Genomic DNA, 25,168 nt, shown 5'->3' with positions numbered 1-25,168 from the left:
TAGATTTGGCTCGATTTTTGGTGAGCATATTCCAAGATCATTTCTACTAAATTTATATATTTAGTCAGCGTTCAAAATAAACTTAAAATCCATCTCCAAAGTGAGAGAAAGTCAGCTTTCTATCAAAAATAGTAGGTAGACTGATTGACGGGACACTTCTCACTTAAAGCACTGACAGGGCTCCTTGGGCACTTTGCTAATAATATATCTTTAGATACACCGTTCATCCTACGTGTACATTACAAGACTCCTAATTATTCTATGCCCATTCTATTGCTTGCATCCCTAGTGGAACACTAAGATTGGCTCTTGCTATGAGATGCAGGAATTTCTCTACAGACCTGCAGGTAGTCTATGATCTTGTTACCTCACTGCTTTTGTAAAATAACTAGAGTTGGAAAAAAAAATCTGGAAATAAATGTTCTGTTTTTCCCTCTCAAATTGAGCTGGGAAGTGTTTCTATTACCAGACTAAGTTCTCAGAAATTATTGTACCAAATCTGACTGTGCTACTCATTACAGTTCCATGGTTTTCACTTGATGTATTCAGAAGATTTCCTTTGGTCCCTTTGGGATGAGGATAAAAAGCATTCTACTTGTTATCAGACTTAAATTATGTTCTAAGATTGCAAAGAAAAGTGAAGTTAATGTTTCAGTTTGAATGAAATATTCAAAATAAGTAATAAAAACAAGTTAATATGCAGTGCAACCAGATGCATTATCACTGGATCTGATACTCACTGGATGTCATTAAGCCACAAATTACAACGAAAAACAGAACTGTCACCAATTGTTGCCAAGAATATTTTCTTACAGGTCTGATGTCAAAACACTGTGGTCCTGTAGGGCTTTTCATTTGCCCAGCCTGAAATGTGATTCTTTTTAAGCAAAAGCAGGCAAGAATAATCAAAGTGGTTGAGCAATCTTCAAAATCTTCCTGAAGAAAAATCTGTATAGACTAAATAGATCTTTATTTATTATATAGTCTTTATTACACTGACCTAACTCTAATTTTTAAGTAAAGTGGTGTGCAAAGAGTAACAGAAGTGTGGAAGATTCTTAGTTGCAGGAAGTTTAGTTCATTCTAGAAACAGAAAAAACAACTGAGTTTGGCAAAAAGATGGCAAAACAAAATACAGAAACCATAAGGAGAAAAATCATATATATATATATATATATATACAGAATTGCCCTAAGGTTCTTGCCAATGTGTACATCTCACTATTACAGAGCTTGAGATGTTTGGAAAAGAGGTATCCTTTGTTCACCCCACCTCATCCTTCTACAGCTACACAGGAATCCCATTTCTTACTCAAACCTTACTGCCACTTTTGCTTTCCCAGACCAAGTCAGTAGCAAGAGACCGCTGCTTCTTTTCATCTCCAACTACATATTTGTCTATACATTCTTCTTGATGAATATTTTGGATACTAACTTCAAATAGTTTGGGAATTGGGATTACAAAGCTGAGAAAAGAAAACTAAGAATAGATGTGATCCCCAAAATGAAAACACATCTTTTACTAAATGCAAATCAGACTTTAACACTCGGTAAATAAACCTCAGTAGACAGTAAAACATTTCCATAGTACGGGGAATAACTCCATGAAGTCTATTAAGCATTCACTCTCATCAAGAACAAAAATTCACATACATCATGCTTGTGATTTGAAGGTTCATATTTTACTCCCTACTCTTCCTCAGCTTAACATGTGATACCTTTACCAAAAAGTTTTAAGATTCAGCATATTAATAACAGTTAGCTAAAACAGGCTAAAAGTTCCCAGGAATTAGGGAGCAAGACTTCAGACATTTTGGAAATAAGAGCTGGAAATAAGTTTGCAGCCAGCTGAAAGAAAAGACCATTTTTCTACTAATTAACATTGTACTGAACTCCAGGGTTTGGATACAGAATTTTGCAAGTGTTCCTGGCGAATTGGGTGCCATATTAGTAGAATTCAGTGAACTTTTCCTTCCTCCCTTTTTAAAATTAGATTCCAACAAGCGACATGAATATAATCATTTTCTATTCAGTAGGCCTAATCTGTAATTTTTCAATATTAAGAGAATTATTTTCAGTATTTCCTTCCTCTGAAATCAACCAAACAAAAAATCTAAACCAAACTACTCACCGAAGACTTTCTCAGCGTACCCGTATCTGTATTTACTGTTTCCACTGAATAAGATTTTCCAAAATACTGTATGAGACACTCAAAAGAAGGAACCGTGTCACTGGAGTTTATCAGCCACGCCGCAATCCTTGGATCTAACACAACGCTATCAGCAACTGCAAAAATCAGTTATTTCTGACAGTTAAAATATTTAAGTTACCTCCCAGGTAGGTAAATACTTGTATAAATACTTGTAAAATGTTGTCCATGTCTCCTGTAGACACAAATCATAACTAAACCTAAGATGACAAATACCTCCTAGCAATCGCTTTTAAGATCTATAACATACGAATTTATGAGTTCACGTGAGTACGTAACGCTTTGATCTCAAAAATCAGACACTTGCGTCCTGCAGAACCTTATGTTTATGCTGCACTTTCTCTTAGATCCACATAGCACTGAACAAACCTAGTGCTGTTTAGCGTCATATGTGCTGTAGTAATATAGAGAAGAGAGGGGAGAAGCTAATAACTGGAATTTTGAGAAACAGCCAAAGATAGATGTAAGCACCCTCTCAAGGAACCCCTAAGTAATTAAGTTCAAACAATAACCTATAGGTATATACTTATATAAATTAAACAATTCCCAGCTATACAACCTCACAGACTTAATTAGCTCGAAGAAAGCTTAACGTCCATAACATAGGTGACAGCTACAAGACTAGTCTGATGAGAACCAGATTTGTTCATCTCTGCTAATTTAACTGCTGCTGAAAAGTAATTTGTGTTAGCTTACCAGATGATATGGAACAAAATCTTTTCCCCCTGAAAAAGCTTGGCCTGTGAAGATTTTTTATGTAGCTCATTACCCCTTTCTTCAAATACCAACAGTTGTTCACCTTGGAAGCTAACAGATGCCAAGAAGCAGCCACAGAAATGGTCTCATGGACACCCTGCTGAGTGCACTACTAAGAGATTCCTTCTCTGATTGGGGGGGGGAAACCATCTTGATTTTGAATCATGCATCTTAAGGAAATAGATGAAGCCCTAAATTCACCTGGAAAATAAAATTTAGGTATGTCCCTAGGACTTTTACCATTCCTTCAGCAGGAAATAATCCCTACAGTCATTAAATGAAACTGACACAACTGTACTGGACAGGTTTGCCATCGACTTAGATGATGCACTGTGAAGAGGCAGACTAATAAACAGGGCCTCACTGAGGGGCAGTAACCCTCCAGGAAGCTGATGGCTGTTGGACAGACATCCAGAGGTTGCAGTTAGGCTTCTCTTCAGAAGCTCCCCAAGAAGGATATTCTCTTCCACTGTATGTAACTAACCTCTAATCTAGTTGCTTCTACCCCTCTTAATTTTAACACCAGAGGCGCAGCTTATAGGATTAAATCATAGGTTAGACAGTTACCTTGTTTCCAGCTAATTCCATTACCATAAACTTGAAGCACTGTCTTCAGGAAATCTTTGGCATTGAAGCAGATAACTGGAACTTTGCAACGTAGTATTTGAAACAACACCTGCCTGCACAGAGAAAGTTTTTGAATATGCACTGAACTGCTATTAGAGTTAGTTAATCCCTTTAATTTATATTTTTAATTAGCAAGTTGTATTAAACTGAACAGCCAATACAAAACATTTATTAAAATAAGAAAATAGTATTGTATTTGAAAATTAAATTTTCAATTCAACACTTGAACCTTCATTCTGTACTTAAACACACTAACAGATGGCTTACCATGAATGCATAAAGAAATCTTTGACAGTTAGAATTAAACACAATCTTAATCCAAAGAAGCAACTTGCATCCCTGTAATGCTTTAATGTACCTAAATGAGATCACAGAAGCTTCTAATGTTACTAGACGATCAAAATTGCTGTAATTGCCTACTGTTCAAAGGCTGCTTAACACTAGTATATTCCATCTCATTTTTCCATAGTTTCCCATTCTTTTTTGGAGGCATCTGTAGTTCCTGTATCCACGACGTTTGAAATAGAAGTATACATACCTTTTACTAATCACAAATGTCATTTTTAGTAAACTTTATTTCAGACAACATAAAAAGATAATTCCTTATTCCTTAAAGGGCTTGTGTGTTGATTTATTGTTAATGAAATGAAACCAGTTCTTGGACAGATTTAAAATCTTTTTATTTGAATTTTTTTTAGGTCATAAGGTATTTCTGAGTATATTGTAGAACCACTATTAAACAACCTCACCATTCTTAGAAGATATGAGCATTTAGAAGAAGTCTATAGGTAGAACATATATTTAACATCTTTATTCTTGAGTTTTTATTGTTCTGAAGGACTTCAAATGCTAAAATTCAGTTGTTTACAATAAATCAGTTATTAATGAAAATCATAAAGCATTACGAACAAGTATTGTTATGTAACTTATTGTGAAAAATCAGTCCAATTCCTCCCATAACGGCATACCATTTCAAAGTTAATATGGGATAAAAATGGATTTTGGTTATGCTAAATGGAAGTTGCCAAATGGAAATTCAAACTAAAACCAAACTCAAAAAATTTAGTCCAAATATTAAACAGATACAAAAAATAATTTTATAATTTGGATGTTTCACTGTTAGTGGATCATAAAATCTCATTCAGCATCTCAAAAATCATCCTAAAAGCCTATTGCTCTTCTTGCTCTGAAATCAAATATATTACCAGAGGTCAAAAATGCTATTCACAAGAATGATGTCCTGAGATTACCATGTAAGAAATGCAGTGCAGGAAATGAAGTTTAGATACAAAATGAAAAATGATGACATTTGTGATTTATGTTTTTTGAGCCATATCACTGTAGGGCGTTCATACAGCATTTCTAGGTGAATATCTTAATATTTTAAATTCATATAATAATTAAGGATTGTGTATTACTATGTTAAAGAAATATCATCACAACCTCCTGCAAAGAAATCATCAATATCACTGTTGCCAAAATCACACATAAAGCAAAATGTTGCTTATTCTTTCATACTCTTACCGAGCAAATTTGCTGTGAGCCTGCTCTTCTTGTTCCCAAAGGGAAGAGCATTCAGTTTCCAAATAAATGAATTTATCACTTTCACTAATGGTGCTCCGAGTACTGTCAGCTGAAGAGATACTGCGGGAGCGAAGGCGATCTGTTCGACTCTTCACTAACACAACAATTCCCTTTACTGACGAGGTTAAGGTCTGTGAAGCATAATTACAACAGTGTTTCCTCTGACAGATTTTATGCAATGCCAAAAAAATTTCCCAAGTATTTTACAATATGAACATTACAAGGTACAACAGTTAGTGTATACACCATTGGCACAATAGAGGAGTGCGCAAACACTTCATCCTTAAAAAATAAAACAAACACCACTGTGACAGGCATGGTAGAAAGAAAAAACATTTAAAGTCTTGCTTGATGCACGCTAATGAGTGCTTAGCTCAAGGGGTTCCAATTGCTTTAGATTTTGCTTGGTAACTAAGAATAAAAGGCAGCCACAAGTATGAGGATTCTCTCCTCCCAAAGCACAGAGCTTTATCTATATCCAGTTATACCCACAGTTCAAATAATTTTGCAAAACTATCACAAAAAGGCACGATTCACTAACCTGCTCTGAATTGAGCTGCGAAGAACCATCTAGAAATATCATAGTAGTTACAAAAGCCACTGCTTCTTTTATATTTGCAATCAATTCTCTTTTTTCTTCGTATCCTAAACTCCTGATATCACAAAATTCATTTTCAGAAGGTTCTGCTTGTCTGGAAGGCCAGCTACATCTACTTTCATTTGAAATGTGTTTCTTTACAAGTAATCCTTTTTTTCCCGAACAATACGTAGGCAACTCTTGCTTTCTTTTAAGGGAGGCAGCTAAGTTCTTTTCACCATCCACCATGTTTCTTTTTTCTACTGTAAGGTTTTTTCCTCTGTATCCCCATTTAGGAGAGTCTGATTCCTGGTAGTTCAGTATTTTGTTATCTTGACAGCAAAGTATTTCTTTGGTATGTGCTGTCCTGGCTATCTCACCAGCAGGACTTGTTTGAGAGCTGGCAGCTGATTTTAATAAGACAACTGTGGAATCACTGATCTCCTGAAAAAATCAAAAAATGTTCAGTGAACCAGTTATTCAACTTACTAGGAAACACAAAAATAGGCATACATGAGTTCATTCAAATAAGCTTTTCAGGAAGCGATGCACTACAGAAAAAACCATTCATGATAACATCAAAAAAGAGCCAGTTTAAGGGAGATGTATCACACAGGCTCAATATGTATGATTTTATGCTTGTATACTTAGGTGAGGAAAACATCAGCTCAGGACTGAATGTCTAAGAACTGTAGACAGACAGCTAATGCACTCAAGTATATTCTCCAGTCAAACTGCAGAAAGTTTTCATTGTTTAACACATAGTAGAATTTGAATTAGGACACTGAAGTAATTATAGAATCAACAGTAAGTAATTATCTTTTAAAACTTCAAAAATAGGAACAAAACAAATTTAATTATCAAGTCAGAATAATAGAGCTGAATAATGATTAACCACAAAGCAGTAGCAACAGCTTCTGGGAGGAACCAATCATCTATTAGAAATAATGGCATAGCTAGAAGTAAATAACTGGCTTTCAAAGTCAGAAGATATGGTTTCATAATTTATGTAGAATAATCTTGTTAGACGTTGCCAAGTCAAAATTTATCTCCTCAACATTACAGGAAGGGTTTCCACTACTATATACAGTCATCTATTGCTTAAATCATTCTCATCATGCCCACCTAAGAGCCAATTAAATTTGCAGTAAGCTACCGCATGCCAAAACTCCTAGATGGACTTGCAGAAGCACAGAATAATCACCAAAGTTGGAGTAAGGAAGGCTGCAAGATTTGCAGCTGGGATAAGGCTTCAGTTTTAATATCTGCAAATCATTTCACCGACTCAATAGACCTCAACCACAACCCAAGTTGGGACTGTTCCAGTTTGCCATTTCCATTCTTGGACTAGCACCTAAAATCATAGAGTTGGAAGGGACTTCTAAAGGCCATTTACTCCAGCTCTCCCACAAAGAACAGGGACATCCACAGCTAGATCAGATTGCATAGAGCCCGGTCAAGCAAGTCTCCAGGGATTGGGCACCTCTGGGCAACATGTGCCAGCACCTCACTGTAAAAGATTTCTTCCTTATGCGTACTTGTATGCACATTAAATAAGTTCAGGGAGATAATTCAACTGAAAAATTAAACTCCCTAATTTGAAGGCATTTTTCTTGTGGATCAGCTCACTTTGACTGTGAAACACCTGGTAGCAGCCTATGGAAGCACCAGAGATGGGCAGTAAAATAATATTTTAATCTTCACCCACACAGCTGCTCTAAGGATATTTAGTAGACAGAGTGATGTGTTAATTTAGAACAGCTTATAGAGAGGATGTAAAGTCTAATGGTTCTGTTCTAGACCACCTGGGAATTATATAGACCATGCTGGTTACAGATGAGAGGATAATTTACAAAACATAAGAGCCACTTCACTACTGTTATGAAAAGCTTTTTCCAGTATTTTGCAAGGTATTTTCAGATGCTAGTGATTATTCAGCCGTAGAAGTTCGAGAACATTTTCAAACCAACATTAACTACCTGAATTTGGGAACATTCTACGTTTATTTCTGATCAATCTATCAGAAAAGACTGTATAAGCAGAGCAAGATTAGGGGCAAGACTGTAAGGCAAATAGATAGCAAGTACAAAATAAGATTAAAGAGGAAAGTTATCTAAACCACAAATGTATGCAATGTACTGCAACACAGTTTGTTATGGAAGAACTAATCAATAACTTCAAGTCTTCCACAAAACAAATGCTTTTTTCTTAGTGGTATTTTATCTTACAATGTGCTTGGCCTTTTCATTTCTCAGACCTGCATCCTTATCACCTAGCTTATCTTCCTTTGTCTTCTCCTTACCTTTAAAAAAAAGAAAATATTTTATAATGTAAATGAATCTGATCAGTGCATATAATTCAGCTTACAGAGTGCTACATTACCAGCCTTGTTGCTTAAGTTAAAATAATTCCTATCAAGTTTTCTGTGGCAACTATTTTCCTCAGTCTAACGCAATTCATGTTCCTCATATATGTATGGAACTTCTTGTGTTACAGCTTTTGCCTGTTGCCCCTTATCTAGTCACTGAACACCGGCAAAGAGCTCAGCCCCATCCATTTGACTCCCACACTTCAGATACTTACAAACAGTGATATTCAGAACAGCGTAACATGTTGTTAGGTAGTACTATTCTCAAAAATATTCTTCAATAAAATATTTTATTTGTATATAGATCTGCTGCATAACGTGGCCTAGAGAAAAACCTGACCGTACCCCACTGAGAAGTTACTCTTATCATATTGCTCATCCTTGCAAGAGAATGGGCATTTTAAGACCAGACAAAAAGAGAGAGCAAGGAAAACTCAGATATCAAACTGACAAAAGGCAAGTCATGACCAGCACAACAACAGAGCAGGGTGGCTGTCAGTGCTGGGTTTAAGGCAGATCACCAAGCATAGTTGCTAACCTGGGCCCACCTCTGAACTACCAGTGATATATCAGCCTAGAGTTATTCTGAAAGTTTAAGCGAGGGTTTGTAATGTCAGGACTTTGCATAACGTTGAATGAAAAGGTTAAGATCCACCTTCTCTTTTTCTTCCCTCAACAGCACCCAGGAGCTCAACAAGAGGAGAAGTAAATGAAGGCTGGAATAAACAAATGAAGGGTAACAGGCAAGCAGTACTCAAAAATTCAGTAAGCACAGTAAAAGAACTTCCCTGAAATATGTGCCTCTGCTGTCTGTAATTACAACTCTCATCTCTAGATACTTTTACTGCCTAGGAAATAAAAAACAAACAAACAAAACCCACTCATGAGCAAAATACATTATTCCCTTCTAGCTCCTGGTCCAGAAATCCTGCTGATTTCTGCTATAAAACTTGCATTACCAGCAGCAAGACATTCTGAATCTAAAATGCTGCTGTTCAATAACAAAGCATAAAGAAATCAACTTCCTTTCACTGAAACTGTTTTTATTATTATTATAATGTTTTGAGTAGGTAAACCAGGATCCTGTATTTAAAAGACCATTACTTTCCCCAAAAGAAACTAAGCAAATTACTTAATATTATAGGCATCTCACACTGCACAACCTGTTACTTATCTCCAGTTCTGTCCCACATCCAGTACTGGTGGGATGCAGAAAACCAAACCTAAAATTCACTCCTCCACAATAATAAGATTAAAATTTAACAATGATAGTAACATGATTTTGCATTCAGTGCTCTTAACTGCTTAAAATACCTAGACTTATTCTTAACAAGTTCACCCTCCCGAGAAAATAAGGTTTATTTTCTCTCCTTCATCACACTGTATTCAGTATGACATATGTAAGTGGCTAAATTCCTGCTTTATGTTAGGAATTATCACTAGATGGCAGTAGAAAGCCATCTTTGCCTTCAAACTTCACAAAGCTGGGGCCTAAAAGTGCTGACACACCATTAGCATTATCTAGCTCACTCTGCCTCTGGAACTTACATCCACTTTCCCCCCCAGAACTGCACACAGAGCAAGTTGGTAACAACTAAAAGATTCAAGTAAATGCACACATTTACAGTATTAGTTAATTAATAGTTAGAAATTCTCATCTATATTATTGCCACAGATCAAGGACAGGTTAGGAAGGAAAACAAATGCAGTAAAATTCAGGCTAACAGGGATATCCCAGTTCCTTGCACTGGCACAGCTTAACCAGTAAAGACAATTCAAATGCTACAGTTCTTTCTTAATTCTTCTTCCAAACCTGGAAACTTGCACTTAACAGGACCAGAGGTTTGGTGGTGTTGTGTGTTTGCATTTCAACCTTTTTACTCTATTTCAATTGAAAAGAGAGACACTTAAGAAGGCCAAGACTTACTCACTCTGATTGTTTGTTCTGCTAGTCTGAACTCCTGCAGGAATTGACTGCAAAGCTGACATAATCCTCTGAGCAGTATCAGATAAAGGCACCTCAGAAAGCTCACATCCTATGTATGATGTGCAATGCTCCATTTTTATGATTAAACCTAAACATAGAATGCACATATGAATTATGCATTATATCAGTCAGAAACCAGTCTGTACTTTAATTATGTTCAAGTTAAAGGCAAAATACAAGGACCGTGTTCAGCCATCCGTTTCCCTTCATAGATATAATTTCCCCCCTGACATGCCCATAGCATGCCCCCTCTCCAAAAGCAGATGCTTTTCCACTTGTCCTGAAGCCACATCCTACAATACATACAAAATACTTGGAACCACTAGATAAAGTGCATTTGGGAGAACTAGAAACAAGGCATCCAGACTGAGAGACTACTTGACTTTATCTAGTTAGATCAGTACAAAGCTCAGAACTTACCACAAACACAAGGTACATAAGCAGCATTTTCAAAGGATTAGAGGAAGTTCATTCACCACCAAGAACTGCTGTTAAGTAATATCACTGCTATACAAATATGTTATTCTGATCTTCTTTTACTAAGTCCTGTGCATAAATAGCCTTCCAAGTCAAGTCTAACTATCAACAAGATGCCCTTATCTTTACACAGAAATATTTTTCTTAGTTCAAGAACACAAGCAGATTGCCTACAGTCTTACTTGTCCAAGAAATTACTTACAAATACAAAAAAAAACCTATCAATAGCCATCAAGCCACATTAAGTTTTGGCTATTAGCCGTCTAGCTCAAAAGAGGTAATCCTGTTTCAATCTGTGTATGCAATAATCTAAAGCTTTCATAATAGCCTGAACTGTAGATGTTGTAGAAGACAAAGAGCATCTCTAAACTCGTTAGTGAGAAAAAAAAAAAGCATCACATGACCAACCTCCAGCAGAGCACTCAAGAACCTTAAGCAAAGTAAAACAGTGAGGCATTTCTGAAGTCACAGGATGTTATGTCAAACAAAATAATGCACTATGCAGTGAGAGCTGCTCTGCAGTTTGATACTATGCAGATAGCAGTAAGATTCTCCTTTCCCAGACATTCCACAGGTCAGGAACATAATCTTCTCCTAACTCCTAAAATTAAGTGTTTTTTATTATTTGTATTGTTGTCTTTGTACAGAAGGTAAAAACATCTCCCATAAACAAGCAGTAGCCTTCAGATTCAAACTCTGGAGACTATCAAAATGAGAATCTACAAGATTAAAACTAAACAAGACACCATTCATGAGCATATATTAAAATACAGACATGCCATAAAAACTGACAGCACTAACTGAATTTAGCATTTGGCATTTAATAACAAACAACATACGGATCTAAACAGCATGAGAAGTAAATATAAAAACACCAAACCAATAAGCTAAAAATTATACATTTAAGAGTAAGTTACATAAATGTAGAAATTAAAAGCAAAGTCAAAATATTTTTAAAATACTACTACTGAAGTTGAAGCTGATTTATTAGTCTTCATCAATATGTGCAACACTTGAAAGTAAGTAGAGCTGAACTAATCAGAAAACAACAGTCTGGAGTTCTTTTATACTCTAAAAGCATATTTGGTGCCCTTAGTCCATTAGGAAGCCTACACAAAGATTTGATAAGCAGTCTTAGTACCAGTCTATGCAGGAGTATGAAGACATCGCTTAAATGCCTGGCAACACAAACTAGAGAGTAAATACTGCGTAAAGATATCCCCAAACGTCCAAAAGGTAAATTAAGTCTCTCTTTGAAAAGTTTGCTATCAGTGGGGACTAATCTCTATGGAGAAGACATAAATTAAGTGATGACGTGGTGGTCAAGACAATGATGGTCTCAGTACTTCAAACAGATTCTTGTATATTTCAATACATTTCCATATAATAAAAACAAATCTCAGAGGAACTGTAAAGCAGGATCATATGATTTCTTCCTTGGAGGACTTTCCTCTACAGAAGGAAGCAAATTACCATTTATGTTCTGAAATCTGGAATCCCTCTTCATGTACTGAAAGTTTCTTACCATGAAAGAAAACCAATCTCAAGGGTTTGAAGCATTCCTTTGCACTATGCTGTACACAGTGGAAATCAACACGCAGGGTAGTAAAAGAGAAGTCTTTATACAGTTCATTAAAGCAACTTATGTTTAATTAATATTGAAGAACTTGAACCGAATGACCAAACGCCACAGCCATGAAGCAGCATCTAATCCAAACATGGTAACTGTGGCAGCTAAACATACACAGCAGTGATAGATAAATGTTCACCTTGATAAGCTAATACTTATCATTCCAGAAACTTGTAGATTGTTTATACATTAACTTTTTTTTTCAATATTAAGGAATTCACTGGGGGTGAAATTTTCATCTTCCAGACCACTGGCTGTAGCCTCTGCCTGCTGTTCAAGCTTCTCCACCATCTCTTTCAAGTGGTTCTGATCTTTGAAGAAATACACATACAAGTTCCTTTCCATCTGACGCAGCTTATCGGATGCCAAGAAGTTTCTCTTTGACTTCAAATCAGCAGTAAGATCTACAATGAGTTGATTTAGTTTACTTAAATCACCTTCCAGTTGATGAAACTGCTCAGTAAGTTCCTAATAAAAGAGATACAACAAAAACATTATATTTGTATCCTTAATGCACGAGCTGAACTAGAAACATGAGAGTCTTTCGCTTTTGGAAGCCTCTTTTTAAATAAGTGAAAAATAATTAAATTAACATATGATAAACCCTGTATACATAGCTGTCAAGCTGCATGCATCTGCATCAGGTTATGAAAATGTAATGTAATTTACTTTCTTGCTAAAACAGATGAATTAAGACTGTAATAACCTGTCCTCCAACTATATAGATGGTTGAACAACGTTGGCTATGAAGTCTTCATTACTAGTTAAAAGGGAACAAAATTAAACAGAAAATGAATTCAATGTTAAAATGAAATAATTACAAAATTCAGTTCTCCCAATTGTCAGTCTTCTATCAGCTCAGTGTAGCCAGGCTAGTGACCTATTTGCACATTACTTCATTATAAGAATTATTTTTCCTTAGAAACAGTAGCAACAGAAAAAAATGTGTTGCTGTTGTAAGTTACTTGAATCAATAAAGACAACATGGATGGAGGCAATAACCTTTAAGCCCTAAGAAGGCATTGTTCCAATTACAAACAACTTCTTTGTAAAACTATTCTTTATGTTGTGAATAGAGTCAAATATTATTAATTATATATTATTAAATATATCTTATACAGCACATAAATAAGGATTGTGGACCAAGTGAAGGCTTCTGTTGCATTTTTCAGCTATCTATAACTGCTTGCTATAACAAAACTATACTTAACCCTATTCCCCTTCAAAAGTGGCTGCAAAAGCCAACCAGGAGCTTTGTCATAGAACTGTTCTGCTGAAACTATCCTTCAAAAATCCCAACATTTTTATTTCCTACAAATGAGCCAACGCAGCCAGACCATTATAAGGAGACAAATCATATTATTCGGGTGAATATTTATATGTATTTTCCTGTGGCATCGTAGCCAGAAGATATTTTCCACACCATAAATCTATACATGACTGTAACCGCCTCGGAAAGAAATTAAGGGTTAGATGCCACCATTACTTCAAAACCAATAAATTATTGCCTGTCATCATATGCAAAATCCCACATTTGCTAAAAACAACTACCTGACCACCATCGTTACAGTATTAAGTTTGTTGATGACATGTTGTGACCTCTTTCTTCCTACAGTCTTTATACCTGCCTCAGTAAAAGAGCACAACAGGCATGGATACAAACATTGAATAACAACATAAGGACATACCCGACTAGTGAGTAGAGGCCGATTTCTTCCACAGTACAGAGAATCACGAAGAGCATTTACATCACTGTCCAGTTTGGACAACAAGAGAGTCTGCTCCTGGGAAGATGCTGCTAGCTGGTCTTGTGCTGTCACACAATCCTCATTTAACTTCTGAGCCATCTGTTCCAGGTTTGTGTATGTTTTAAACAGCTGTTTTTTGTTTTCTCCTTCTAAAAGCTGGTAAAGCCTGGAACAGATGAAGTTAGATACAAGCATTTTTAAGTTACCTAAGCACTATTAGTCAAGAGAAGATTTTCATGTTAAGAAGTTCAATACACAGATACAGTACTAAGGAATATGATAATGGGCAATATTGGTGGTAGGTGGATGGTTGGATTAGATTATCTTAGAGGTCTTTTCCAACCTTAACAATTCTAAATTAGACTCAGGGCCAGCAAAGTACAGAAGTGTTAAGGGCACTGCTGATGTATAATGCTGTATTTCCCACTGATTCCATAATTCTGTATGTGCAAAGGTCATGAGTGACCCACAGGACTCCAAAATATCCCAAATGGCAAGTAACAGCAGTGAAATCCTAAAGTCACAGTTAATAAGAACGTTATTAATGCCAACTCATTCAAGAGGACGACAACACATGCTTTTGCAAACTTCTTTCCTACATTTTAAGCTGAGCTGAGAAAACACCACAATTCCACGGCCAGTAAGAAACACAAAAAAATCTTTATGAAATTTTAAACTTAACTGTTTTCCATCTTCTATCTATGGAAAGACTACTAAGGAATTCTACACTGAGTTATATGAGTCACGCAAAAGACAGCAGTATTTTTCAGCACTACAGCCACCTCTGCACATTGAAATCTGCAGGAGACTTTGGAGAATCACTGAGCCCCAATTAGGAATCAGTGCTTTTAGAAGAGAAGCCATATTTCAAAGGCAACTGAGTTTATTCTATCTACTGCTTATAGACCATTCAGGGTTTACAACTCTGTCCTGAGTAATAAGGCCTTTCTGAAGAATAAAAGTGAATAAGCAGCCAGTAAACACTTATTTAATCACAGAAAGACTCAATAATAAACCTGAAATAAAACATTACAGTTTTTCAACACAGACACGACTTGGGTGAAATGAATCCCACCTGATTCTGCCATTCTTTGCTCAAGACTAAATTATCACTTAGTGTAATAGCTACTTAAAAAACCACTTCAACAGTCTGTAGAAGGGGTAAAAGCCCACCATCACCTATCACCTATTATTATAGAACATACCTAAAGAAGAAGTTTAGTACCTCAAAGTACACAATCCTGCTGTACCACCTGAGATGCAGGAAGACTGAATCACTTAGATGGTGATTAAAAAAAATCCTATATGAGCAACTGGATGCAGAAACCAGGTGGCAAGACAAGTAGTATCTATGAGCTAAAAGCATTTCTTATGTTCCAGTTGTACCTCTCCTCCATCACATAAATCACATAAGGGGTTTTGTAGGCTGAGCAGATGAGGCCATGGATACTGACTGGGATATTACTACCACTAACAGCTCTCTGCACCTGCACTTCTGGAAAAGCTTTCAAGATGTCTCATTTTGCTATAAACATTTGTTTGATTCTCAGTATTGCTGAGGAATGCTTTGGCAATGTTAACATCTCATACCCTGAACGCTTCAGTTCTTGGGGATTTCAAACATTAACTAGCTATGGCAAGTAACTAATAACAACTGAGACAGCTCCACTTACCTGCGCCTTTATCTTCCCAGCTTTATTCCCCCAAAGAAGTCAAAGTTCAGTAGTGACTTTAACACTTACCTACAAGCGAATTCATCCTTTGAACTAATAGCGTTCCTTGGCTTTTCAGGTTTAGTTTCCTTAGATAAGGCCTCTAGTCTCTGTTGCATCTCATTACTGCTCTGTTGCAGAGATTCTATCAAATCCTCGAGCTGACAGCGGATATCTTTGTGTTTCTTCAATTCAATGTCATAGGCCAGCTGAATAAGTTCAAACGACGCTTTCTGTCTTATCAGATGGCTGCAGATTTCATCCCGTTTAGCAGCAAAACGGTGCTGCTGAGCAATCTCATGATCCAGGGCTGCCATGAGCACGGGGGCAGTGAACAGCTGTGCACGCTCTTTCAGAAGAGAAGGCAGATCTTCATTGTTTATTTGAGCGATCTGCTGCTTAATGGTAGAGACTTCATCATTTAAACTAGATATTTCAGCCTCGATGTTTTCTTCCTTTCCGGTACCCTGCATAAAGCAAAACACATCAATCCATTGACGGTTCTCTCAGATTTTTGTTCACTTTTCTCTGTTCTGCTTCCCTAACACGTTTCTTCAGTTCACACAAGAATCATACACTTCCATTAAAATCAAACCATCTCAATTAAATGAGAACTCTGCAAGCACCTTTACAGAACTTCACAATATACGAGGCAAAAACAGGTTTAAGATGGCAGGCATCGTATATATTCCAAGAAATAATTATATCTGCTCTACTGCAGAGCCATGAAGCAGCTCATTACAGAAGAATCGTAGCTGTATTTTAGTTCACACCTGGATTTCAAACAGATCTGGCTGAAATCTCACATGCAAAGTTAACATTCAGCCAGATGACTCCAAACACGGCCCATCACAACTGACCTTTTCCAAATGGCTCCAATCAATCCAGCACTACATGCCTGGCACATCAATGAAACAGCAACATAAGGCCACCAGTTAGTCCATGTTAGGCTCATTTTCTTCCTTCTATTACAAGTCCCTCTCATTCTTAACTATCACTAGTCACATTTGCCCATCACTCAATAAGATCTGTGGGATTTCAACTACACCATTCATTGCTTCGATATCTAAAACATATCACCATTATGTGTCCACATTATAAATTCCCAAGTCACTGAACTAAAACCTGAGGGCTTTCTTTCTTACAGGGCTTACTTTCCTACAGGAAATACTAACAAGAATATATCACAATAACCCCCTATATGAAGATTTAGTTAAAGGTTTTGATTATTGCACAATGGAAATAAAGCCATTTGCCTCTTACCTTGCTCTGCAGGGATGGCAGCATGTTCACCGCACACTCTATGGCTGAATTCAAGCTCTGCTCTTCAGCCTGCAATTCAATGAGCTGACGCTGAGCACAGATGTAGGCTGCCTGGAGGCTGGCAATCTCCTGACTCTTCCCACAAGCTCCAGCAGTCCCACGTTTGCTGATGTCCACACGCTCAGCGTTGTCTTTGTGCACGTTTTCAGCCAATTCTGCCCTATCCTGATATAAATGTCTTTTTGCATACGAGTCAAGTGCTGCAGTGCACTGCTCTTCCTCAGCCAAATACTTGGCCAAGGAAAGCTGGGAAAAAAGCACTGGCTGTAAATCTGATCCTTGTTCTGAAGCAGTGAAGATTGAGACCAGTTTCTTAGCTCTATCCACAAGAGACAGCAGCTCAGCATTAAACTTATTCATTGCCGAATTGAACAGTTCCAGACCTTCTTTCACGTCTTTCTGTGCTTCTTCCTCTTTGACTTTTAGCGTCTGTAACGTGCTGCTGTTCTCAGAAATCATCAGCTGAAGCTTATTGTACCGATGGACTGTGAGATTTCTCATTTTCTGAAGACTTTGGAACTCATCCTCCAATCTCTTCAGTTCCTCCTCCTCCACTTGGCTGCTGTGCCCTGAATCTGATGGCTTACAGGTTTTAAGGACTTCATCCAATGCGTTTCCTTCTAAAATGGGCCTTCCAGACTCCAGAAGATGATTGAAATCTTGTAGTTCTTCTTCAGATACGACGTGCTGCTCATTGACACTCCCACAAAACCACTCCAGAAATGATTTGTCTTCTGAAGACTCAAACAGCCAGTCGAAATCTTCCCCATTGAGCTCACTGGCTTTTGGATACCCAATTTTCTTAAGAATTCCCACAAACTCCTTCCCACAGCTCATGATTTAAGTATGCATGAAAGCAGAAAAGATCCAAATACGTGGAAAATTTCTAGGGGATTATTCTAGTGTGGGCTTTTATTGGTCATTTTAGGAGCATTCAGTATTCTAACCAGAAAGCGTCTGCACAGGAAGCTGAAAACAGCAGATCACACCACAGAACCAAACGCTACCGCAGTTGTTAGTAAGACCAGAGTGTGATTTTTATTTCAGGGATGCCTGCAGACATTTTTGTCCAGATCTGATAACCGAAACGTTTCTCGACAACAAATAAACCCCAAATATTCGCAAAAATATATCGTTTTGCATAGAGAATGTCACTTTTACGCTAACACCGAACCCTAACCTAACTGCAACGCCGTTCAGGCCGAGGGTTGGGCAGGGCTACTCACCGCAGCACGGGGAAGCGCTCGGGCCGCCCTGTGGAGAACAGGGATCAGCGCGTGGCCGTTATGGCGCCAACGGTCAAACCGCCCGCCACGCGCCGCTCCCGCGCAGCCGCCCTCCGCTGAGCCGCACTGCGCATGCGCACCTGGCCAGCCGCGGCCTGTCGCACTCCTAAGGCCTAAACGGGGTGCGGCCGGAAGTCGGCGTGACGTCATGTGGGCGGGCTGTTCTCCCGCCTTCGGGTCTCCTCAGTGAGGGTTCTCTCCGCGCTGCGGTTTTCAATGCGCTTCTTTATTTTCTTTTTTTTCCTTCTTTTTTTGAGGCGACAGACAGCTCTTAGCAGTGATTGCAGGAGCTCTTGTGGGGGCTTTTTCTGAGCAGAGAATCCAGTAGAGCTGTTACTAACAGTCGGAGCACCTTTTGTTAGACGCTCCTTAAATTTAGCCTGTTTCCTGTTTATGTTTCACATGCCACGTTTTTCTGGTCTTTCCTATTTGCCTCACTGTACCTCCTTAACTCTATCACTGAGTTTTGCTTAAAATTCACAGAATCACAGAATTAAAAAGACCTAGAAGATCATCTAGTCCAACCATTCAAGGTCTCAAATTCAGGATTTGTTTGCTCTATTTGTCCTGCTTGCTGTTGTTCCACCACACAGCTTAATTATGTTGTGGTTGCCATCAGAGAGCACCTCTCCCACTAATAGCTCTCAAATCAGATGCTCTGCGCTTCTGAAGACTAAATTCAGAGCTGTGTTTTTCCTTGTGGCTTCCAGGGCCAGTTATTCTAGAAATAAGTCACTTCATGCATCCAGAAATTCTATCTATTTCACCCTGCTGAGGCACTGACCCAGTCTGTATGTGGGTGGTTGAGCCCTCCCACTACATGTCCTAAATGTGCAGCTCGTCTAATCTCACTTAATGCAGCTGTTGGGATGAATCAAGGCAGGGAAATGAGCAACCTCTGTGGGAATCAAATGTTGTTTCTGCATTTAGAATAAGATAAGAATATTTTATTTCAAGGTCTCATTATATAAGTGAAGCAATTTGTAGTTATTAGGTAGAAGTCATAGGTACAAAGACTGCAGCTCCTGTCTGTCCAGCTGTCTGAAATAGAACTACTGGTTTTTGGTGCTGGACAAATAAGACCTGAGTAATAAAGGATCCAAAGAGGAGAAGTTAAAATAACAATATACCTGTATATTCTCACGGGAGGAGAAAATGTATGGGAGACAAGGTATAAAAACTGTAACATCGTGTCCATAGGTGCGTTCTGCCATCAGGGCGCCCGCCATTGCAATTGCGAATAAAAACTGCTTTTATCAGAGATACCGTCCTGACCAAAAATCATTGAGGATATTTCCAACACCTCTTAGTGCAGCTAAGGCTGATTTGCACGAGGTTTTTGCACCTGAGTGGCCTGCAAAGTGCAGTATGGTGATTGATTATTGTCTGTTTGATAATATACATGTCAGTGTTTCTCATATAAAAATGTGTGAGCAGCTTCTCTCATTACTTCCTCCCTCCAGACTCAAGCACTCCCTCGTGGCCTTACACAAAGCTGGGCCAGCAGGAATGGGCTCCAATTCTGAGCTGTTTGGAGCTGCACAGGTGCTGGGCAGCCTCGTGGAACACTTAGCTGGGTCATGCCAGCCTTCCAGCACAGGAAACAATTTGCTTCTCTTTCTACCCAGACATGAAATTTTCATGGATGTTTTCACCACTGATTATCATCGCAGCCTCCATCCTATCTCTGCTGAGTCAAATTTGGTCAGAATTAGCCTGAAGGTTCAAAAGTTATCAAGGAAAGAGGAGGGGAACAGATGGATGAAAGAGGAATTGACGGACAGCATGATCTCATAATCCCCGCTGGCATCGAATTCAGGCTGGAATTGAAATATTTTAGGTCAGAACACTGTGCACTTCAACTTCTCATTTTGGAAGAACAAGCCTCTAATGTGAAACAAATTTTCATTTGTTAGACCGTGGACCGGCTCTTAGGGGCAGAGATTAAACAACAGCCCTCCCTGCAAACATGTTACAATCGTATCTTTGACGTTTCTTACAGTCCCTTTTTCCCATCCAGCCCCATATGCTTCACTGTTTCCTTCTGCAGCTCCTTATGGGTCAAGAATGTTTTTCTCTGATTCATTTTTCTTTTTCTCGGTTGTCTTCAGTCAAAACATAATTAAAGGCTTTACCTTACCCTTTTTTTCCATTCCAGGAGCAGTTGTTTTGCATCTGCGTCCGAGCACCAGAGAGGCTGCTCAGATAGTGTGTTGTATTTACAAGCCATTTTATGGTGGATTCCAGCAGATTAAGACACAGGCTTTTCTGGAAGGATGTCTGCAAGCTCTGCACTATCCCACCCGTGCCATGTTGCATTTGTTCCACTGCAAAACATGATGTAGTTGTGTCTGGTGCTCACTGAGAAGCTATCCATTACCCACTGGGCCAGGCTGCGAAACACATCGTATCGGCATCACAGCTGGTGAATATGAACCCTCCCACTGATACATCTGTAGCAAAGAACTCATATTGAATTATTTTGCTTGTTGTAGTTTTAGCTTTGGGATTTGGTTTGGTTTTGTTAAATAACAGCAAAGACATGGAGTTTTTAGGTGGTGTAACAGTGTGGAAGCTTTTTCATTGGGTATCATGCAGGTTTTTGGCCAGTAGCAGTAGGATTTTAGAGAGGCCTAATGCAGATTGCAGGAGTGCCAGACACTGAAACCACTTTAAACATCCTCTTCTAGAGCAAGCATCATTTTATTTATAATTTAAGGCGCTTCTCCATTTGAAATGGAAAGGTTGGAAGGTGGCTGCCCCTCTCTTCCTGCTGGAGATTTTCCTGCCTCATACAGAACCAGAGCGATTTCAAGTGCAATGATTTGGAGCAGGCAGCAGCGCATCTCAATCTGCGCTTTGTTTTACAGGCTGGTTTGTCTTCAGACGTTTAATAGTGGAAATTTATGCAGCGCCCGTGATTATAGACAAATAACCTTAATGACTGCTAGGGTTACATTGGGCCAACATGTGTAAAAGATATTTAAATTGAATTGCACTCCAACCTGAATGCCGTAGGATTAATTTGAATTGCTAAAACTCCATGAGCTCCTCATTAAAGTAGTCATTAAAGCTATATGAAAAGATTTGCAAAGAGAAGAAACGCTGCGTGCAAACGGAGACAACAATTGGAAAAGAAACAATGAAACTCACAACAAAAAGGTATAAAAGTGTGTATTTATATTCTGGCAAAATAACCAGACAACGCTCCATCCGCACAGCACGCGGTGAGCAGCTCACGGGTGTGCACACTGAACACTCAGTGTGGAATGGCAGGAAAGAAGGGGACAGGCTCTTTAGCAGAGACATAGTGATGTGGTTGATGCTCCAACCCTGGAGACTTTCAAGGCCAGGCTGGACCAGGCCCTGGGCAACCTGATGTAGCTGTGCATGTCCCTGCTCACTGCAGGGCAGTTGGACTAGATGGCCTTTAAAAGTCCCTTCCAACTCTAAAGATTCTATGATTCAAAGTGTATTTTCCTCCACTGCAGTCTTTTGATGGGATTTACAGTACATGAAAGAATGGCTCAAATGACCAAATTCTCACATACTCTGTTCAGTATTTCCCGTCCATTGTAATTCTAGGTAGTAATGTAACACTTGGGTGTTTCTTTGTCAGTTCCCAATTAACAGGGCTACCATTTAGTTGCTGACTTTGGCAATTTGGCTCATTTTACTTCTGGTGAAACTTCGTTTGGTTTCTGATGTGTTCACCCCATTCGTGTTAGTGAGGAGTACAGATCTTTAGGAGCATCTAAAGGGACCCAGTTCTCCTTCCCCCAGAGCTGGGATGTGCAGTTTAGTGGATGAAACATCAGCCCCAAAACATCAACCCTGTTCTTGTCTCGAGGTTCAAAGCTGTGACATTCATTTCCACTGCGCTCAACTGCAGGGACAAAACCACAGATAAGTCTGCATTGAGTGAGGAAGGGGGCAACATGGTGCAAGGTAGTCACACGCACACACCCATGCATACATGCATGCACACGAAACACACACACAAAAATTCAGCTTGAAAAAGAGCAAACGGCCCCCCTGTAACAACTGGAACAGTAAAAACAAACAAACCCTTTTTGTTTCCACTCAAGATTATTCGAGTAATTTTTATTGAAAATATAAGATCTACAAAGCCATGGATACCCAGCGTGGAAGAACTCATTAAGTTAGCACATTCATCTCGAAAAGGAAAATTTCAGGTTGACCTAAGGTACAATAATGTTCAATTTAAAGTCACATTTTTCCTTCTGGAAGTTTCAAATCTCTTTTCATCAGGAGGTTCTGTGCAAGAGCTGCTTGTCACAAAAGGAAACACTTTACAATTCATGAGTGTGTTCATTATAGAATCAATGAACAGCAACAACATACTAGCCTGGGTTGGTTTTTTTCCTGTTAACAGTCGTGTGTTAAAGTAAACTCTTAGTTTTGTTGGTTGTTTTTTTTCCATGATTTGGAAATCAGTTACATATGCACCAAAGGAGCTAGTAATTTCTGCTGCTTGTCAGCTACACACAATGAGGATATTGCTGTGTGCTTTCCCCAACAACGAGGAGTTTAGTAAAACGCAAGGTGTATACAACACAATACCAAAACCTGCATCACAGAAAAGGTTAATTGTTTTCTTATTCAGCTGCCAGAGTTGATAACCTTATGCCCCTCCCCAGAGCCAAAGTAGGGGTGGCCATCCGTTAGGTTATGTAAATTAAAACATATACGTTTTCCTTGTTGGCAAGTTCCAAGCGGTAAAGCGAGAGTGCAAACAAGGATCTGTAAGCTGCCACAAAATGTATTCGTATTTCTACTCGGTGTTGTAAGAGCCAAAGGGAGGACACGTATGTCAGGCGTTGAAAGAACAACTGAATCTTTGTTTTTGATCACCATGGTCAGTGTGTCATGAGGTCTTGCATCTGAATGCTAAAAATGGCACCACACTTGGACATCCCATAGCCTCACACAGTACATTTGTGTTTCCCCAGCCACTGAGCACTGGTCTCACGGAGACCCTGACTTTATAAGCTAACAAAATATAGATTTGGGTGCTGAAGAATCAAAGGGAGGGCTTATACCATTAACCCTCGCACTGAAACCTAAGTGTAGGATTTTACTTAAAGCCACACTGAATCAGCTGCGAGAGGGTGAAGATATAAACACACCTCTCTACTTCATCGGTAGGAAGGTGGACAACTGACCATTCAAACGGAGGGTCTGGAAACAAAGCTTAGTTGTCCTTTAAACAATGAAAAGGAGAGGCATACATCAATGGTCACCAAGGCACAATATGACAAAGGTGAAGAGTCCCTGAGACTCTGGTCTGGGTCTGTACCATTCCCCTCCCTATACAAGTAAATGAGAACATTTAGGAAAATATAATACAAAATCTCTTACAGGAAATATAGACTACACTTGCTAAAATCACTTCCCTAAAAGTGTTTATAGCTTTTTTCTCTTTTTTTTTCTTTTTTTTCTTTTTTTTTCTTTTATTTTTTTTAAAAGACCTCCTTTAAACAGGTAATGCAAAGACTGGTCCATTTTTTTCTTACCCGGCAAGCCAAGCTCTAATGACTTCACTAAGCAGAAGTTGTATTAAAATACATCTCCGTAGTATTGCTATAATTGGGGTAAATACGTTCTGAACAGCTGGATGAGTGCTAAATAAACTTTGCTGTTTTACAGCATACATTTACATTTTTTGCACTTTTTAAAGAATAGAAAATGCAATTATAGTGTGCAAAAGAAAAAAAAAAAAAAGGATTAATTATCTTCTATAGCTGAATACTGGAATCTTAAGCCATGCCTTCCATACAATTGTATCGACGTGTGTAAAAAGAAACAAAATACAAGCAAACAGAAATTTCCTTTCCTTGCAAGGAAAGAGGAGCCGTCGCAACCTGCATCGCTTGAGGTCTGTACTCGTCAGGCAAAGAAATGAAGAAAAAAACCCACCAAAAACACTGAAATGCTTCAATGTCGTCCATCCCACGGTAACAGGTCCGAACCGCAGCGCTGCTCCCTGCTCCTCCTGTTAACGTGGGTGGAACGGTTTGCTGCTGGTTGGATACTGAATACAAAAAAGCAGAAGAGAGTTGAGATCATCCCACATGAAGTCATTGCTAGAGCTGGCTTTTCCCCCGTTTTGAAGTACAGTAGTGACTTGGAAATACGACCTTTTCTAAAGATCATCTGCCATTGGAAGGTTTATCCGCCTGCTTTCCCCAAACAACAACTGCTGAAAGAATGGATACAACAGAGCCTGCTATACAGGGTGCCATTTCTTTTTGTTTTTCCCCATGTAAAAATACCACAAAAAGGAGTTTTAGGTTTCTGTATCTCTCAATCGGGAACGTGTGGTCGTTTCTGGTTACGCTTCCGTGTCTGAAAATGGTTTCTGCAAAATCAAAAATAACTGTCAAACTTCCTTAGGCCATGCTTCCAACAGTTTGAATTTAATACTTCTTGAATGGAATGACAATTTCTTTTCTTTAATTTGCGGCAGAGCTACATCAAGCTAGCTTTAAGTCACGACTGTACCTAACCACAGTTCTCTGCAGCAAACCCATGATTTACAATATCTAATATTGTGGTTACAGTGCAGGGAACCGTGGGTAAGAAACCTCCATGTCAGAGTACTGTGGTTGGGGTTTCCCGGAAGAGTGGCAGTTGACACCTCTGGAATATTCATATATAAGTGCTTTCAGTCAGATGGTCCTGAGTCGAACTGGTAACTCAGGCACTATGAGAGCCTGGCATTCAGTCTGCGGGAATGTGTGTAACCTCCGTCGCTCGAGCCGCTTTGCAAACTGTAGTGGTCTTCAGCATCACTGGCACTTCCAACACTGTCCATTTCACCGGGCGTAAACTCCATTCCTTCAATGTCTACTTCTAAAGAAA

At 38.7% G+C, this 25,168-nt stretch overlaps 3 protein-coding genes across 8 annotated transcripts in view; all 3 read right to left on the bottom strand.

The window, feature by feature from the left end:
• The window catches only part of POLN (DNA polymerase nu), a 76,069-nt gene extending 57,733 nt beyond the window's left edge, over positions 1-18,336 (bottom strand). For 2 of the 4 annotated variants that reach the window (XR_001555278.1, XM_015862891.2), the window contains exons 1-7: positions 18,224-18,336; positions 10,052-10,195; positions 7,981-8,054; positions 5,717-6,196; positions 5,116-5,306; positions 3,532-3,644; positions 2,131-2,285 (exon numbers count right to left, since the gene is read on the bottom strand). Coding sequence is in view for 3 of the 4 variants with exons in the window: in XM_015862891.2 (XP_015718377.1) it covers positions 2,131-2,285; positions 3,532-3,644; positions 5,116-5,306; positions 5,717-6,196; positions 7,981-8,054; positions 10,052-10,181 (1,143 nt within the window). In the remaining variant the exon portion in view is untranslated. Of the gene's footprint in view, positions 1-2,130; positions 2,286-3,531; positions 3,645-5,115; positions 5,307-5,716; positions 6,197-7,980; positions 8,055-10,047; positions 10,196-18,223 lie in introns of those variants that run through there. The other 2 variants (XM_015862894.2, XM_015862892.2) reach the window with 2 other exon arrangements.
• Positions 10,475-18,227, bottom strand: HAUS3 (HAUS augmin like complex subunit 3). Its single transcript, XM_015862896.2, has 4 exons — positions 16,938-18,227; positions 15,705-16,141; positions 13,903-14,128; positions 10,475-12,682 (listed from the first exon to the last, which is right to left on the bottom strand). The coding sequence occupies exons 1-4, from the start codon at positions 17,832-17,834 to the stop codon at positions 12,404-12,406; spliced, it is 1,839 nt and encodes a 612-aa protein (XP_015718382.1). The 5' UTR covers positions 17,835-18,227; the 3' UTR covers positions 10,475-12,403.
• A 4,023-nt stretch (positions 18,337-22,359) lies between the features above and the next one.
• The window catches only part of MXD4 (MAX dimerization protein 4), a 31,820-nt gene continuing 29,011 nt past the window's right edge, over positions 22,360-25,168 (bottom strand). For all 3 annotated transcript variants that reach the window (XM_015862719.2, XM_015862721.2, XM_015862720.2), the window contains exon 6: positions 22,360-25,159. In XM_015862719.2, the coding sequence (XP_015718205.1) occupies positions 25,011-25,159 (149 nt within the window). In that variant the 3' untranslated portion in view covers positions 22,360-25,010. The remainder of the gene's footprint in view (positions 25,160-25,168) is intronic.

The sequence above is a fragment of the Coturnix japonica genome, chromosome 4 (assembly GCF_001577835.2).
Source record: "Coturnix japonica isolate 7356 chromosome 4, Coturnix japonica 2.1, whole genome shotgun sequence".
Taxonomy (NCBI): Eukaryota; Metazoa; Chordata; class Aves; order Galliformes; family Phasianidae; genus Coturnix; species Coturnix japonica.
Note: the sequence above shows the minus strand (reverse complement) of the source record. Positions and strands in the feature narration are given on the sequence as shown.